The following is a 17,414-nucleotide window of genomic DNA, read 5'->3' on the forward strand; positions in this document are numbered from 1 at the left end:
TTCCTGCATCTTTTCAGAGGAAAATATATAATAAAATTCAGATCTATGTAGGTGTTTAACTATTTTGTTACTCTGTGCAGCTTGTATTTTTTTTAGTTTTATTGAGATATAATTAACATACAAATTGTGTAAGTTTAAGGTATACAACATGTTGATTTGATACATTTATATATTGCAAAATGATTACCACTATAGCATTAGGTAACATCTCCATCGCATCACATAATTACCATTTCTTTTTTTGTGTGAGGACATTTAAGATCTACTTTCTTGGCAACATTCAGGCATTGAATGCAGTATTATTAGCTATTAGCTAATAAGTTAGCTAACAAGTTCACCAGAACTTGTCAATATTAAAACTGGAAGTTTGTATTCTAAGAAGTTTAAATGTTATATCAAGTGGAGGCAACACTATAAATTAGATTCTCTCCCTCTCTCTCATCTAACATTGGGCTTAGAATGACATTATCCAGTGCTCAAATTGCCTAGAGAGAATCTAAAGGTGGTCAGATTTAAGGAAATCAGAGAATCTGAGCCCAGAGCCCCTGGACGAGGCATGTTTACAGTGTATCCCAGGCCACTGAGCTACCATTCCCATTGCAGAAGCCAAGTTCATGCTTCCCAAGGGCTACATCAGTCTGCTGTCTCTGTTCTAGTCCACACTCCAATTTCTCCCATAGTAGTAAAACCAAGTTTCATCCCTCTAGCTCCACCCTGTATTTTTTTTTAAGATTTTATTTATTTATTTGACAGACAGAGATCACAAGTAGGCAGAGAGGCAGGCAGAGAGAGAGGAGGAAGCAGGCTCCCTGCTGAGCAGAGAGCCCGATGAGGGGCTCGATCCCAGGACTCTGGGATCATGACCCGAGCTGAAGGCAGAGGCTTTAACCCACTGAACATCCAGGTGCCCCTCCACCCTGTATTTATCAGACAGGTACATATGCTGGCAATGCCTTTTCTTACTCTTGTAACCCAAGGAGGACATACCCACCCCCATCCTGGGATGCCCCTAATACAGCCTCTCCACATGAATTGTGGCTTCCTTTCCTTAAAAACTGTTCATTCATTCATTCATTCAAAAAATGCTTATTGAGTACATACTTTGTGTGTGTTCCAAGCACTGGTATAGGCTTTAAGGATCTAGCAGTAAGCAAGACTGGTAAGTTCCCCACCTTCATGGAATTTACATTCTCTTAGAAGAAGACAGACATGGGGTGCCTGGGTGGATCAGTTGTTAAGTGTCTGCCTTCAGCTCAGGTCTATGATCCCAGGGTCCTGGGATCGAGCCCCACATCAGGCTCCCTGCTCTGCAGGAAGGCTCTTCTCCCTCTCCCACTCCCCTTGCTTGTGTTCCTGCTCTTGTTGTCTCTCTCTCTGTCAAATAAATAAATAAAATCTTAAAAGAAGAAGAAGAAGAAGAAGAAGAAGAAGAAGAAGAAGAAGAAGAAGAAGAAGAAGAAGACAGACAATGAGTTAAAAAAAATTAAATAAAATATGTTCAGGTAACAAGAAGTGTTATGAAGACAATAAAGCAAGGTAAAGGCATAAGGCATGACCAGGCAGGAAAGAGAATTTGTCTTCTCAGGGTACTCAGGAAGAACCATGCAGAGAGGATCCTGGAGCAGGACCTGAGTGACTGCAAGCATCTGGGCTCATAAAAGGTCTTAAGGACAAAAGCTAGGAGGCAGGAATGTTCCCTCTATATTCTAAAGAGGGAAAAGCCCGTGTGGCAGGCAGAGAACAAGGGACAGGGGGTGCAAGATGGGGTTCAGCAAAGGGTAGTTCATAAGTTTTCTCAACAGCAATGCAAAGCCATAGAAAGGTTTTTAGGAACAATATGATCTAATTTGCATTTTCAATTAGCAGGGATAAGCCATCTCACTGGCTGACATCATTTTCCAAGTTATAGTTTGCTAAGCTAACTCTTCCAACACTATTTCCTCCAAGGAATGTGTGCAGAAATTCCCAGCTTCCTAGGTTGAAGCATTAATGGTTGAAGAGTTGATTTCCTCCTGCAGGTGTGGGTTCTGAGTTCAGAACCCACACCTGCAGAACTCAGAACTCAGAACCTGAGTTCAAACATCTAGTCTCCATAGATCTATCTCAATCTCTGTACCTCTATAGCATGTATTGCTGTTCAGTTCTACTTTATTTAAAGTGTAAACCAGCCCAGTATATAAAGAAAAGAACAGAATAATAATGTGAGTTATAACAGAGAGAAAAGCTTTATGTCATACACACACAGACGGCAGGCAACACGCTGATCACCAGGAAACTACTGCATTAGCAATCCAATCTCAGGCTGCTTCTGGGCTCGAGAGGCTTGAACCATCCCTGACTTTCTTAGCACTATCTATCGAGGGATGGTTTTGGTTGGGGAGGGTGGCAATGTTACTTTAACCACATAAAAAGGTTCTCGGGCAGTTTTTGATTTTTTAAAATCTCAATTAAGAAAGACTTATAATTGTTTTTTTTACATATGGAGTAAATTCCACCTGCCCCCCACCCCCCCATCTACTCCCAGGGGAATATCACTCAGGCACAGAGAAAGCACAGACTATTGAGAAAATTATCCAATGTAACATTTTGTGTTGTTTATTTTTATTCTCTAGTAGAAAGAAAATTTTTTGTTTTACTAATGGATGGTAAGTTATATTCCTTTCCCAGGCAGAATAAAATAGTTCTGTCCTTTGGTTTCAAGGACATTTAAATAGAATACAACATGGGCTTTAAACTGAGAAATAATATATTTTCTCCATAAACCTCTCTGGTTGACCTAAAACTAATTCTGAGGACCATAGAATCCAGAACAGTTGAAGAAGATCAAGTAGGAAAAAAAATCAAAATCCCTAAGGTCTTTCTGAAAAAGAGGAGAAAATCCAGTGCAGGGGAGGAGCCAGCAGAGGGAGGGGGAGCTGAGAAAAGAGACCTGAGCAGCCAGAGTCAGCAGGAAGACACTTATTATCATAGTAGGGAAAAAACAATAATAAAATATCTTAAAAGCTGTGCTTTAAAATGTTGTCAAGGAGTTTGTTGAAGAAGGAAGAAAATTGTAAATACAGTGTTCTTTTTTAATATACATATCAAATGATAGACTACTGTGATTTATTATGAAGGCTTAGGCGGCTTCTTCATTCTTATTTTAATAGCTTTTTAAATCTAAGAGATAAAGACATGGGGTTTGATGACATCTGTTTTGTGCTTGCCAACTCACCTCACAAACAGGGGCATAGGTGTCATTCTGCACAGGAAAAAAGACAAGTGAAATTACTTAAAATCCTTAAGTCTATAAATAATTTTAATGACACTTTTTCAAATTAATTTCTTGCCCCACCACTGACAAACAACCAATAAAAACAATCAAAATCAAGGAGCCCAGAGCTGAGCCTTCAGTCCAGGCAAGCCACTGTATGAACAGCTATAAAAATTATGTTTGCGGGGAGCCATTGGTTAAGCAACAGACTCCTGAACTTGGCTCAGGTCATGATCTCAGCATCGTGAGATGGAGCCCATGTTGGGCTTAAATTTTCCCTCTCCCCTTCTGTTTGCATCTCCAGAAAAATGATGCAGTTTGATGTCTACTAGAAAATCCCAGTTGACCAAGAGGTGATCTGCAGTGGACGGGGTAAGAAAATGAAGAGGTGTTGGCAGATGCCCAGTGGAGACAGAAGCTGACATGGAAACCACCAACAGCTCTGGCTAGCAAAGGTGCCCCTGCCCCTGTATGGACTGGCTGCTCTGGTGCCGACTGTACTGCCTGGACTGTCGCCAGCATCAGATGGTCCTTCCCACTCAGTAACCTGGCAAGTGCTGTCTGAGCACCTGCTGTGTGCCTCTCACGGTGTTCTGAGAAACAGACAGTGGGAACAAGAAAGAGAGACCCCTTCTGATGGGCTTACAGGTCAGAGCAAAGGACAGCAAACACAGACCAAAGGATGATTTCCATTGGGAATTCATAAAAAATGGCACCAAAGAAAGGTAAAAGAATTCTTAAATGTGTTATAGTTCCCAAATCCAGAAAATGCCCACTCCACTTTTTGGTAACTCCCATTTTATGGGGCACATAGTCACGAATGTGAGAGTAAGCCTAAGCCTGTTCCAGAGACCTGAGCACAAGACCATACAAGAAAAGCTATAAGCACCATTTGGAAGGAGAAGTTAATGTCCTTATTTAAATCTCAACGATAGAGTTTCACTTGTTAATAGGAAACAATATTAGGATTACCCCAAATCACCATGATTCAACCTCAGACCTGAACAACCCGAACAAAGGAATCCACTCTTAAAAGACAAAATTCTTATTCGCTATATCAGAGTAATGACAGTGTATCAGGCACAATACAAGAGGGAGATTCTATTATTATCCTAACGTATTGAGGGGGAAAGTAAAGTACCAAGAGGTGAAGTCCCTTAACTGGTTACACACTAAGTGGCAAAGCTGGGATTAATTAAAAATTAAAAATAAAGCATTTGGGGATGTATTTTCTATATAGCATGGAGTAAATAAAGGGGTTTGTGACCTCTGGATTAGAATGCTGCCATGTTACCTACAGAGAAACTCCCAACACCACGTAGGGCCTTGCTGGCCAAAGTGTCATTCAGGAACTACAAGCATCACATCACCTGGGAGCTTGTTACAAGTACAGAATCTCGTGTCCTGCCCCAGGTCTTCAGAATCAGAATGAGCATTTTATCAAGATCCTTAGATAACTGAACTTCAACATTTGAGAAGCACAAGACTAGGGAATTTGACAAGTGCCTGACATTCTACTAAAAGGCCATTATAGTTTAGAGCAATTATGGGTATTCCTGGGTTCCACAGTTTTCATTCACTTCCCCGAGTCTCCAGTTGCATTAATAGCATTTGTCTCAATTTTTCCACATTATTATGTATCAGTCAGGCTATCATACTTTTCCTTTAGAGTCATGCAAACTCCGTGAAAGCCAATGGAAATTCAAATGGGAATCCTCTTAGATAACTTTTCTCTTGAAAGTGATATTAGTACCAAAACAAAAATATAATTAATACTTACACATTTTAATGCACAGTTTTCCTGCTCTACAGAGTTCCAGAAATGACATCCTTGGATGCACTGCAAGAGACATAATAAGAGAAAATGGTGACTAGAGAAGGGTGACTTTTTCTTGCCACCTGATTAGTGCCACATAGTAACAAAATGTATCTACCCAGGAACCTGTGGACCTTTGCAATCCTAAGCAGACTTCTCCTATTTCCAGGCAGAGTAGGGCTTGGGGTGACTCACTGCAAGGCAGAGGGGTTGCTGAGCAGAGGTGGCATGGGTAGGCCTAGAACCCAGAGATCACCCAAACTTCAAGGAGCACCCCGTCCCCTGGGTAGCTGGCAGCAGAGAAAGTCCTGGATACCATGGCATCGAGCATATCATGGGTCCTGGCCATGTCCTTGCACCATAAGTAAAACTCAAAACTGGGGACTCAACCAGAAGGCAGCATACCAAAACCGGAAGAAGTCCACAGTTGGAGAAGTGTGTTCATTTTGAGTCACTATACAGTAGTTGAGTAAGTGGATACAGGTGCAAACCAGTAATAAAACCATAAATGTAATTGTTAGGAGAAACACTGGAGACCATCTCATCCAACCCTCTGAGACAACAGGTAATAAAACGAAGTTCAGAATATTAAGTAATTTTCCCCAAGCCACACAGCCAAGTAGAATCAAAATCATAGAGTTGGCTTAGTCCTATGTGTTCCTTCTTCCTAGACACGCTGTGCCTGGGTTCATTTTTTGAATATTCTGTAATTTAGACTTCTTGCTATTTTCAGTTGAACTTCCTCCATCAAGGACAAAGAAATGAGACTCTACTTAGGAATTATTCTTATTGTAATAAAACCTGACCATGGTCCCATTCTTATCAAGGCAAACACTATAAACTTCCTGACAGTGGAAGTGCTTACTCACCGGTTCACTCAGATTGTACGGCGCACCAACGTCAAGCTGCCGGCCCTGAAGTGAAGAAGGAGATCAGAAACACCAGCTATCAATCTTGTGTCCAGTACAACTACCATAGCTTTTTTTAAAAAAGAAAGCATCCTGGAATAGTGTTTTCTAACTATAAAGTACAATGTTTTAAAGTCATTAAATCAGTCATGAAATCTGGTAAAATGTCAATGCACATTATAAGATGGAATGCCTGAGAATTCTGCAGAAATTATCAAGGCAGAGCAGGGGGGCTGTAATGAGTGGTTAGGGACCATGGACATATCTCTCACACTGTATGAAGTAAGCCTGTGACTTTAGTCAATTCATCAAGTCAAAGGATTCGGGGGTTAAAGATGAATTATGGTCAGGTTTTGTTTTTTTTTAAGCAGTCTAAGAATAGTGAAAAAATATAAATTCAGAATTTCACATATAGTAAAACATCAGATTACTCTGGTTTTTTTCTCATATTTTCATAAATTTTAAGAACTTTTTGTGCTGGAAGAATATAAAAGAAATAGGAACGAAGGCAGGAAAATCTTATAAATTGTCCATCCTCTCCTGGTTGTTACGTGAGTAGAGTCCTTGATAAACTGAAAGGCTTACAAAGGATGACAATATTGGGTCTATGATGATCAGGTATGTGTCAATAGTGTTCTATGGATAGATCTAATTGTCAGCATCCCTCACTGACTGACTTAGAAATATGAGTAGAGGATAACTAAGTGAATACTCCTAGTACCTCTAATTGGTACTGCTCGGAATATCCCCTGAAAAGTCTCAGGATTTGAAACATTGAATTGAAGAGATGATTAATCCAGCCAGGAACATGCCGTCTGACCTTGGCTGACCCAGCACTATAAGCAAGATGTGTTCCAGGAGATGATAGAAAATCCAAAGGAGGCCTGGAGGTGTTTAGTTTCATTTTTGTTTTTTAAGATTTATTTATTTATTTCAGAGAGAGAGAGAGAGAGGGTGCAAGCAAGCAGAGGAAGGCACAGAGGGAAAGAATCTTGATGCATACTCCCCACCCAGCAGGGAGCCTGGTGCAGGGCGTGGGGCTGGATCCTATGACCCATGAGATCATGATTCTTGAGATCAGGACCCAAGCGGAAACCAAGAGACAGACGCTTAACCGACTGAGCCATCCAGGCACACCCACTCCAGGTGGTTGAAGCCTCTCTTGAGGGCTTCTGAACAGCCCTTGCTTTTCAGAGGGAAGAGAAGAACCATTGAACACTAAGTTCACTGAGCATTCTCTCCCCTTCAAGGTAAGAGCCATTCATTTCGGCCTTCACTCTGTACTTGGAACAGTCCAGAGGGATAAAAGGTCTTCAAGAAGTACATACATAAGGAATAAACCCATGAACTCAAAATGGCCTATTACATAGGAATGCTCCAGAAGCCCTGTCTCTTGAAAGCCTCCTCCAATGGCCTTGCACTCTGGGGTTTCACTTAGGAAGTAATCAGTCACAGGAACCAAAGAACCGAAGTTGCTTTCTCCCCTGCCATTTGATGTGGGAATGAAGATTGCTCTGGCCTCCATTCCCTAATTACATTTGTAGAGAAAGAAGGATGCTTCATGTGTTTTGATTTTTGATAAGAAATACTCAGAGAGTCAGAACTGAATCTTTTAGATTAATTTTGCAGCCATGGGCATAATAATTCTTTGTTTCCATGATTTCATTCAAAAAAAAGCTTTTGATTCCCCTTTATATGATTGAACCACAATCATATACAATGAAGTCTAAGAGGGAATTTGCAATTAAATTTTTTCAGATCCCTTCAAAAATCTGTTAGCTCACAAAAACAAAAGAGAGGTTGCTGGGTAGTTTCTGCATTTCATTTTGAACAGCGGGCCAACAGAGCTGTTTCTTGGTGACCATAAAGTCACATTGTAACAGTCCTGGGTCCTTTCATTGGCAGCTCTCAAGACTAAATTTAATGGGCTGAAGAGAGAGCCACCACAGGACCTTGAGCAAGGTAGCTTCAGGAGTCAGGTCTATGGGGTGATGAAGAAGATGCTGTCAACCGTCGTCCTCAACATTATTAGAGCAACCATTCAGCGAGTGATCCTATGTTCCAACAGGTTACCAGCTGTTTTACACTAAATCTTATTCAACCTCTCAACGGCACTAGTAGGTATGTATTATTACTAACCCCTTTGTACAGCTGAGACCCAGGGAGGTTTAGTGAATGGCTCAAGAGTTAAGATGTAAAGAAGGCTGAGAGTTGTCTCCAGACCCTATCCTCTTAACCAAAGTACGATGCTCCTGTGATCTGCACCAAATCCATAGTCCTCCCTTTCCAGTGAGACTCCTCCTCAGTTTACCGTAGCACCACCTCCTCCAATGAGCTGCATGAAACCCACAATCCCAGCCCTGGATCCTAAATCTTCTTAACCCATTTCTGCCACTTGGCACAAGTTTGTCTCTCCCTCTGCCCCACCTCAGCAGGAACCGCGTTCATTTCTTTACTTCCTACCCTAGGAAATGAAACAGAGCAGTATGGTCTGCATTTTAGTCCCATATAGGACACTTGCACCTGATGTCACCTTGACGTATTCTCATCTGACACATAAGTAAGATAGTATTTAGTGCACAAAGTTCTGTGAGGATTCAACTAAATAATGTACGATTAGAGTACAGTGCCAGGCACTGGGGATCTATTAGTAATATTAGGTACAAAAAACTTTCCCAAACTTATCTCTGCTGAGTGATGCAATAATCTCTTCAGATATATTTCTTGATGAGCGTGAGAGCACTGGTTTATCCCACCTTTGCCGACTATAAGTGTTTTCATCTTTGCCAATCTGATGAAAGCAAAGTCAGTCATTCTGCAATTCTGTGAGGCTGCATACTTATCAATAGGCGTTAGCCATTTCTGCTTCTTATTTTGTGAAGTAGGGCTTCATGTTCTAAACTTGTTTTATTTTTCTTTAAGATTTTGTTTGTTTATTTGACAGAGAGAGCGAGAGAGTACAAGCAGGGGGACCATCAGAGGGAGAGGGAGAAGCAGACTCCCCGCTGAGCAGGGAGCCAGTGAGGGGGTGAAGGCAGCCGCTTAACCAACTGAGCCATCCAGGTGCCCCTAAACTTAATTTAAATACTTTTTTATATATAAGGTTTGGTTAAAATTCTGTTCATCCTATGTAATATTTTTCCCATTTGGGGGGCTTTTTCTTGTGCTCTGTTTATTGTCCAATAATTTAAGTTTCTAAGTAGTTAAATTATTCATAATTTCTTGTAGGGATTCTGTATTTTTGAAACAGTCTTCTTAAGGCATTGCCACTCCAAGACTGTAGAAATATTCACTTCTAATTTATTCCAACGTATCTATGGGGTGAAGTCTTATCTCGTTTTGTTTTGTTTCTGTTGTTTGTTCTATCTAAATCGCAGTATTTTTAACAACTCCTGGAATCTATGTGAATCTGGTAGTATTGTTAAGGAGTTAGGTTTTTAAAAATTTGCCTGAACTTAAAAAAAAAAACTCTATTTTTGGGGTGCCTGGGTGGCTCAGTCAGTTAAGCGTTCGACTCTTGGTTTTTATTCAGGTCATGATCTCAGGGTCATGAGACTGAGCTCTCCATTAGGTTCTGCGCTCAGTGGAGAGTTTGCTTCCCTCTCTCTCTCTCTCTCTCTCCCTCTGCCCCTCTGCCCCTCCTCCTGCTCTCTCTCTCTCTCAAATAAATAAATAAAATCTTTTTTTAAAAAAAACATTGCTCGCTTTGGCAGCACATATACTAAAAAAACAGACTTCATTGTCAGACCCCACACAGGCATAGCCACCCTCATTATCCACATCAGTCACCAGAATGGTAGTTTTTACCAAGGATAGATCTACGTGGACACAATAATAATCCCCTGAAGTCCATAGTTTACCTTAGGGCTCACTCACAGTTGTATATTCTGTGGGTTTGGACGAATGTATACTGACATGTATCCATCGTGATATTGTACACAGTATTTTCACCGTTTCTAACAATCCTCTGTGCTCTCCCTATGCATCTCCCCACCACATACAAACCCGCTCCTGGCAACCACTGATCTATCTCTTCATCATCTCCATCATTGTGCCTTTCCTAAAATGTCATGTGTTTGGACTCATCCAGTACGGGGTCTTTTCAGGTCAGCTTTTTCACTTAGTGTATGTCTTTAAGGTTCACTCCATGTCTTCTTATGGCTCGAAAGCTCATGTCTTTTCAGCTCTGAATAACAGTTCACTGTCTGGATGTGCCACAGTTTACTTATTCACTCACCTACTGAAGGAAGGTGTTTTTTTTTATGGTAAATGAACAGCCCCACTTTGGTTGGAACTGCGTCTTTGTCATATTCCACACTTCCTTCTGTGCACAGTTTCCCTCCCACACTGTATTCCCTCTTACTGATCTGCCCACCCCTACACCAGTAAAAACTATGCTAATTCCTGGATATTTTGTGGCATTTTTGGATTCTGGTTCTGTTCTATTATCTTGGTATAAAGTTATATATAGATATACAAGAAAGATATTGATGCTTGTTCTTTTTTTAATTTTATTTATTTATTTATTTATTTATTTATTTATTTATTTATTTTTAAAGGGTTTTATTTATTTATTTGACAGAGAGATCACAAGTAGGCAGAGAGGCAGGCAGTGAGAGAGGAGGAAGCAGGCTCCCTGCTGAGCAGAGAGCCCAGGACCCTGAGATCATGACCTGAGCCGAAGGCAGAAGCTTAACCCACTGAGCCACCCAGGTGCCCCTTGTTCTCTTTTTAAAAACAGGATAACCTCTGAACTCTAGTTTCTAATGCCTTGCATTGAATTGAATTGATGCTTCTAACAGAACATTTCTCAACTCTAGTTCCTGAGTCATTGGGACTTGCTACTCAAAAAAAAAAAAAAAAGGTTTTATTGCCAAAGAAGATCAGAAAATTATGATTAAACAAAGCCATTAATATGCTGTTGTGCTCTGTGAATCTACACAAAGCTGGCAAGAAGCATTCCCATAAATTATTTGACTGTTGATGTCATTTGTTTCTTTTTCACGAAGGCTGCCACCATACTAGTGTTCTGAAGAACCTTCATTCTTTTTTGTTCTCTGCAGCACAGGCACATATAACTCAAAAATATTAAGTCAGTTACTACATTCAACTAATACCTACAGATCCCTCAAATGATATAAATTGTTTATGCTCAGCATAGAACTATGATCTGTGTACATTAGGACAGCAGTTCTAAACTTTCCTTTGTATAAGACTCTGTGTTTCTTTTTAAAAAGCAAAGATGCCTCAGGGTCAAGAACCACCCAGTGAAATCAAAGATGAACTTCGCAGCACGTCCGGGTTTCAAAGAATGGCACACATGAAAAATGCGAACAGTATCATAAACTTGAGCACTTTACATATGCTTTCCCTTGATCCATGGCTATATCCACTGTGCATTCACCTAGCTTTTGTCCCTCCAGGCCCTGTGTGGGAGGCCCAGTTGGAGAACATTGATGAGAGGCGCTAGGCAAATTGGCAGACCATGTCTGTCCCAGTGGCCACCACATCGGCGGGGCCTGTGTCTGTGGGTGGTGAGCGGAAGGCAGTGCAACAAAGGAACAGAATGTCTGTTCCTACTGCCTGAAACCCAGGAGCCCACACAAAGATAAGACAAAACTAAACATAACTAAAAAATGAAACAAAATAAAACGGAGACTACAGTAATGGAAACAACCAACATCAGCTTTGACAGTAAGGGGAAATTAACAAATTATGGTGGACATTTATAGGATGGGAATATTCTAAATATACTGAAGATCCCATTTCCATAAAAATGTCAGGGTGTAGGAAAAACTTACAAGGTCATGTTAGGTGAAAAAGACAGATGCACAACTGTATGTAAAATTATATACATATTTGAAAAGAAAATGCATTTTTCTTTTTCTTCTCTACTTCTATACCTCATAAATATTTTGCAGTGAATATATATTCTAATCAGGGAAATTTTTAAATTATTCAATAAAGAATACAAATGGGGCACCTGAGTGGCTCAGTGGGTTGAGCCTCTGCCTTTGGCTCGGGTCATGGTCTCAGGATTCTGGGATTGAGCCCCACATCCAGCTCTCTGCTCAGCAGGGAGTCTGCTTCCCCCCTCCTCTCTCTCTGCCTGCCTCTCTGCCTACTTGTGGTCTCTGTCAAATTAAAAAAAAAAAAAAAGAATACATATTATAGTCTTATTTTTCCATGTTTAAGTTTGGATTATGACTCTCAAAGCCTAATGCATACAATCCCACCTTAATGGCAATAAGGTCTTCAACAGTGATTTATATAAAATACCAAACTTTTTAAAAAACCGCTACTATCCGTAGAAAACTTAAGTAGGGGCACCTGGGTGGCTCAGTGGGTTAAAGCCTCTGCCTTCGGCTCAGGTCTTGATCTCAGGGTCCTGGGATGGAGCCCCCCCGCATTGCATCGGGCAGTCTCTGCTCAGCAGGGAGCCTGCTTCCCCCTCTCTCTCTCTGTCTGCCTCTCTGCCTACTTGTGATCTCTGTCTGTAAAATAAATAAATAAAATCTTTAAAAAAAAAAAAAAGAAAAGAAAAGAAAGAAAGCTTAACTAGTGTTTTAATCTGTAATTTAAATTAAGCCAGAAGAGTGTTACACAGATAATAAGCCTTTTTATCCACCTGGGACTTCTACCCCCAACACTTTAGCATAACAAGGAGTACTTTTATTATTGGAAAAAGTAGGACTATAAATAGTTCATAAGCTATCAAGCTATTTCCTTTGTCTCTAGATAAGAAGAGTACATCTTTCCGTGGCTAGAAAATATTTGTTTTGTTTTTTTTTAACAATTGATTCAGGGGCTATTTGAAGCACAACCACATCCCAATAACTGAAAGATATGGAACATTTTATAGGGGAAGAATATCCAGAAAACTCATTATTGAAAAAAAAATTACAAATGCACAGGTAGAAGTAAAGGAACTTAAAAACAAGTCTTGCTTTTCAAATAAAACGTTGTTTTATCTGCATCTGCTCCCTTGGGCATCCACCTCCCCATACAGCCCTCCATCCCCACCATAAACGCTACTGCCGTCTGCAACTAGGAGGCATGGCCCTATAGCCAACCCTATTTCTTGCTTCAAGAAAAACAAATGGTTTGGAAATAGACAAGTTTAAATTGATATTTTAAAAACGTGCACAGTTTACTGCATGTAAGCCTCTTTAAGCCAATTCCTATGCCCCCTCCCCCACAGGGAAAAAAAGAAATCTATGAGCAGATAACTTAAAGAAATAAAATAGCCCTCCCCTAACTTCTGTAATTAAAAACGTTCCTAACTTATTTTGGGGGAAAAAAAAATCTTTCTTGCGGTGCTACTACGTCTCATGAGAAAATCATTCACTCATTTTTAACAAGCTGAATTCTACACAATCCAGTGCCTGCAAAGAGAAATATTAGAGCAGCAGAACTTACCAGGTTAGTTACACATGACTTTAGGCAGTGGTTTAAAACTGTACAGTGTACCAGAGAAATCCATATGCCGCCAAGAGTCGCAACATTGACAAGTTTCAGAATCAGCCAGCGAATGTTCTTCATCACTTCACCGATGGCGATTTTTAGATGACCATTCTTCTCATTTTCTCCATCCCACTGTATCAGTTCTTTAAGTTTCTGTTGAAAGAGTGGCTGGTGGAGGTTGGGGTTTGGGGGATATTTTTTTTGACATATGAGAATATCTTTTCCTTTTAAAATAACATTTAGACCATTTACTCTAGACCTTTAAATCCTAGATACCGTGTAATAGTTACGTAAGAGCTATTTCATAATTGAGTTTCCTTTTACTCAGAAAGCATCTAAAGAAAGGTTAGATCCTAGCAGTGAGCTTCGCATGGGAAGTAAACAATGTAGAAAAGGCAAACTGCCTTTCAGCAAGCCTGTGACACTTGGCACCGTCTGAAACTGGAGCTCTTCGGACCGTCCACAGCTTCACTTCTCTGGGCTTGGTTCAGCTCGGCAGGCAACTGGGTTTTTGACCATCTCTGCTGTAGCAGACAGTGGCACCATTATAAAGAAGACCCATCCGAAAAACAGTCAAACGATGCTGCAGAGGGGTAAAACAGAACCCTTTGAGACCCAATACATATTTCAAAATTAAAAAGCAAACAAAGCCGAAATTAATAGACAAATACTCCAAGGGTAAGTTACAGACAAGGAAGTTTGTTAGAGTACTTTGAGAACTTTGCTACATATTAACCAAAATACCGCCTTATCAAGTCTATTGAGACAGAGAGCTGAAACTAGCCACCACAGACCTGAGACATGCGCAAGTGTAGCTGTCTGGAAAAGGAAATATTGTACAAATTTCAATTAGACTCGCATCCAGATAAAGTTAAGGATTTGAAATCTGCAAGGTACAGAAGTGAGTCATTCTGGAGAGCTACTTTTTAGGTGGCTGAGGATTAACTCTTTCATACCAGATAGTTTTGTGTTGGTGTCCTTTTTTATGACTTAAGTATCAAATAAACTTCCATGTGGTCTTAAATAAATTATACTAATGGAACTTCAGCTTTCCTTATTGGCATGAGGTCTCATGTGAGCAATACAGGCATGGATTTTTTGTGTGTTTTGTTTTGTTTTGTTTTCTGAGCTGAGCATCTTCTAGGAAATGTTAACGAAAGTGGTGTACAACATAAAGACAAATGGTACCGACCCCAAAATTGACCCCTAAAGCTTGGTTTCATGAAAAACTTTCCCATTGTCCACCTAATCTTTGCTCATTTTCTGTATTTTTAGGATTGTAGGTTAAAGAATAGACAACTCTCCAATTTCTCGGTCAGAGGATTATGGCCATCTTTCTACAAAATATACCTTTAAATCAGAGAATAAATGACCTTGCCTATGGGATGAAATTTATCTCCTTCGTTGTGCTACCAATGTCTTTTGCCTTATTGGCACAAATAATATATATAACTTCGCTAACAAAATGGACTGCTAAGCACTTCCTTGTTGTAGCTTATTGGTGGAATGTGAAAAACAAAGATCCTTCCAATTTCAAGATCTTGTGCTGTTTCTGTTTTTTGGAATTTAACTGGCACGTAGTTGCACTCATGAAAAATGCACTGTGTTCTAAGATATTTGTTATGGAATTGTTTATATCAAAAAATTGGAAACAACCTAACAGTCCAATAATATAATACTGGGTCAATGAATTCATGCATTTCCTCCTCATGGTTTCTCCACAGGGCTTGTTTGGATTTCTTCCTAGCATGATGGTCTCCAGGTGATTGGAGAACTTATATGGTGGCTTCAAGCTTTGGAGGAAGTGTTCCAGTGTTAAGCTTAGTCATTGTCCTTAATGACTCAGTTTGAGAAATCACAGTTAACTTTTGTTGCATTTTGTTGGTTGCCAGAGTCACAAAAGTGCCCTGACTCAAGGACAGGGAAACAGGCCCCACCTCTGGATGTGAAAATAGCAAGGTCTGAGAAGAACAGATAGGTTGGAAGAGACTGTTGCACTACCTTTGGAAATTTCTAATCTGCCACCAAAGAGGCAGTCATCATTTGCATGATTCTAAAAGGCAGAATTTTTTTTTAAAGATTTTATTTATTCATTTGACAGACAGAGATCATAAGTAGTCAGAGAGAGAGGAAGGGAAGCAAGCTCCCTGCTGAGCAGAGAGCCCGTTTCGGGGATCCATCCCAGGACCCTGAGATCATGACCTGAACCGAAGGCAGAGGCTTTAACCCACTGAGCCACCCAGGCGCCCCCAGGCAGAAATTTTATAATTTTTTTTTAAGTAACCTCTACCCCAACATGAGGCTCGAACTCACAACCCCAAGATCAAAAAGTCACATGCTCTATACCACTAAGCCAGCCAGGCACCCCTGAAAGGCAGAAATCTTAGTTACCATAGTTTCATTAAATAACACCAGACCTCAAACAATACAATTCAAAGTTTAGTTACCACGATATATTAACTGTGAGGAATTTCAGTAAGAACAAACTTCTCTGCTATTTCTTTATCAGAATGAGCTTTACAATTCATTAACAACAGTATAGATTGGATATGATCAAATATATCTAAGATTATAGTTATTGAAAATACAGAATGTACATCCTCAGACTCAGTTGTACTCCATCAGTATCATACAACTCCAGGAAAATGAAACTTTATAGTCATCAAAATGAGCCCCAAACAACGCCCTTTTGTACTACCAGACTAAAGAGGAGCCGTGCCAACCTTCAAGGCCTGAAGAATTTGTCATACAAGCGAATTCTTCCTCATGCACATATCTCTGCCATCATCTCTTACTGCTTATCAGGCCCACTAGAAGCTGATCATGGTCTGCCACAGCACATAAACTGAACCTTGAACTTGGCCAAAAGATATATATTGGTCATCCGCCAGGGCAATAACTATTTCTCTGGTGGGACATTTGATGGTAGCAAGGGGGCAAGAGGGCATTGTCTCTCACTGTCTGTCATGTGCTCTTATCTCTTGCCCTCAGTGTTTCTCATCTTTATGTCTCAGGGATGGGATGATGCTACAGTAAGCGAAGAAGGAAAATATTAAATAATTAGCTTTTGAGTTTCAAGGGCCAAGGTTCCAGCCTAGAGGAATGGAAGCTAAAAGCACAAAGTTCAGTTTCTGGTCTACAATTTGGTCTCACTACACTATTACTAAGTTAAAATTTTATTTCAGCCTGGAACCTTGGTGGTTGGGGAAATGCAAAAGCGGACTGCTGGACATTCTTCCCCCACGCCCCCAACATTCTTGTTCTCTGCATTCTTTCCCTGAGACTGGAAGATGGAAATGGCATCCATCAGTGCCTGCCTTCTGCTTGGTATAATGAAAGATAAAAAGCACAATGAAAAGGTATAATTTGGGGTCTTTTTTTGGACTCTTCTCAAATATTTATTTACCTTGAAGTGCTCCGGGGATTTCATGACTGTTGTTACTGTTACGATTGTGGTTCAGAGCCTTTCCCCTGCGGCGTTTCCACGTCTGGAGCTTTTTCAGAAGCCAGAAGTTCTAGAAGGCAGGTTTTAAGTGCTTGCTTTTTCTTTGTATGAGCTATTGAATAATCACTAAATATCAGCTTGGGGCACCTGGGTGGTTCAGTAAGTTAAGTGTCTACCTTCGGCTCAGGTCATGACCCCAGAGTCCTGGGGTGGAGCTCCCAGCTCCGTGCAGGAAGCCTGCTTCCTCCTCTGCCTCTGCCTGCCACTCCCCCTGCTTGTACTCACTCTCTCTTAAATAAATAAGTAAATAAATAAACAGCCTAGATTTCTGCAAGGAGAGTTGACCCTTGAACAGCATGAGAGTTGGGGCACGCCAAGCCCGCTGCAGTCAAAAATCTGCATGTAACTTTGAACTCTACAAAAACGTAATTCCCAATAGCCTTCTGTTGACCAGAAGCCTTACCAGTAACACATACAGTTGATGAGCACATATTTTGTATATTGTATGTATTATATACTGTATTCTTA

At 40.4% G+C, this 17,414-nt stretch overlaps 1 protein-coding gene across 2 annotated transcripts in view; it reads right to left on the bottom strand.

Moving 5' to 3' along the window:
• Positions 1–13,602, bottom strand: part of ROS1 (ROS proto-oncogene 1, receptor tyrosine kinase) — a 111,293-nt gene extending 97,691 nt beyond the window's left edge. For both annotated transcript variants that reach the window (XM_032862387.1, XM_032862388.1), the window contains exons 1-4: positions 13,397–13,602; positions 5,939–5,983; positions 5,034–5,093; positions 3,215–3,241 (exon numbers count right to left, since the gene is read on the bottom strand). In XM_032862387.1, the coding sequence (XP_032718278.1) occupies positions 3,215–3,241; positions 5,034–5,093; positions 5,939–5,983; positions 13,397–13,519 (255 nt within the window). In that variant the 5' untranslated portion in view covers positions 13,520–13,602. The remainder of the gene's footprint in view (positions 1–3,214; positions 3,242–5,033; positions 5,094–5,938; positions 5,984–13,396) is intronic.
• Positions 13,603–17,414: the final 3,812 nt, after the last annotated feature.

Source organism: Lontra canadensis, unplaced genomic scaffold (assembly GCF_010015895.1).
Source record: "Lontra canadensis isolate GAN:19392208 unplaced genomic scaffold, GSC_riverotter_1.0 scaffold23, whole genome shotgun sequence".
Lineage (NCBI taxonomy): Eukaryota > Metazoa > Chordata > Mammalia > Carnivora > Mustelidae > Lontra > Lontra canadensis.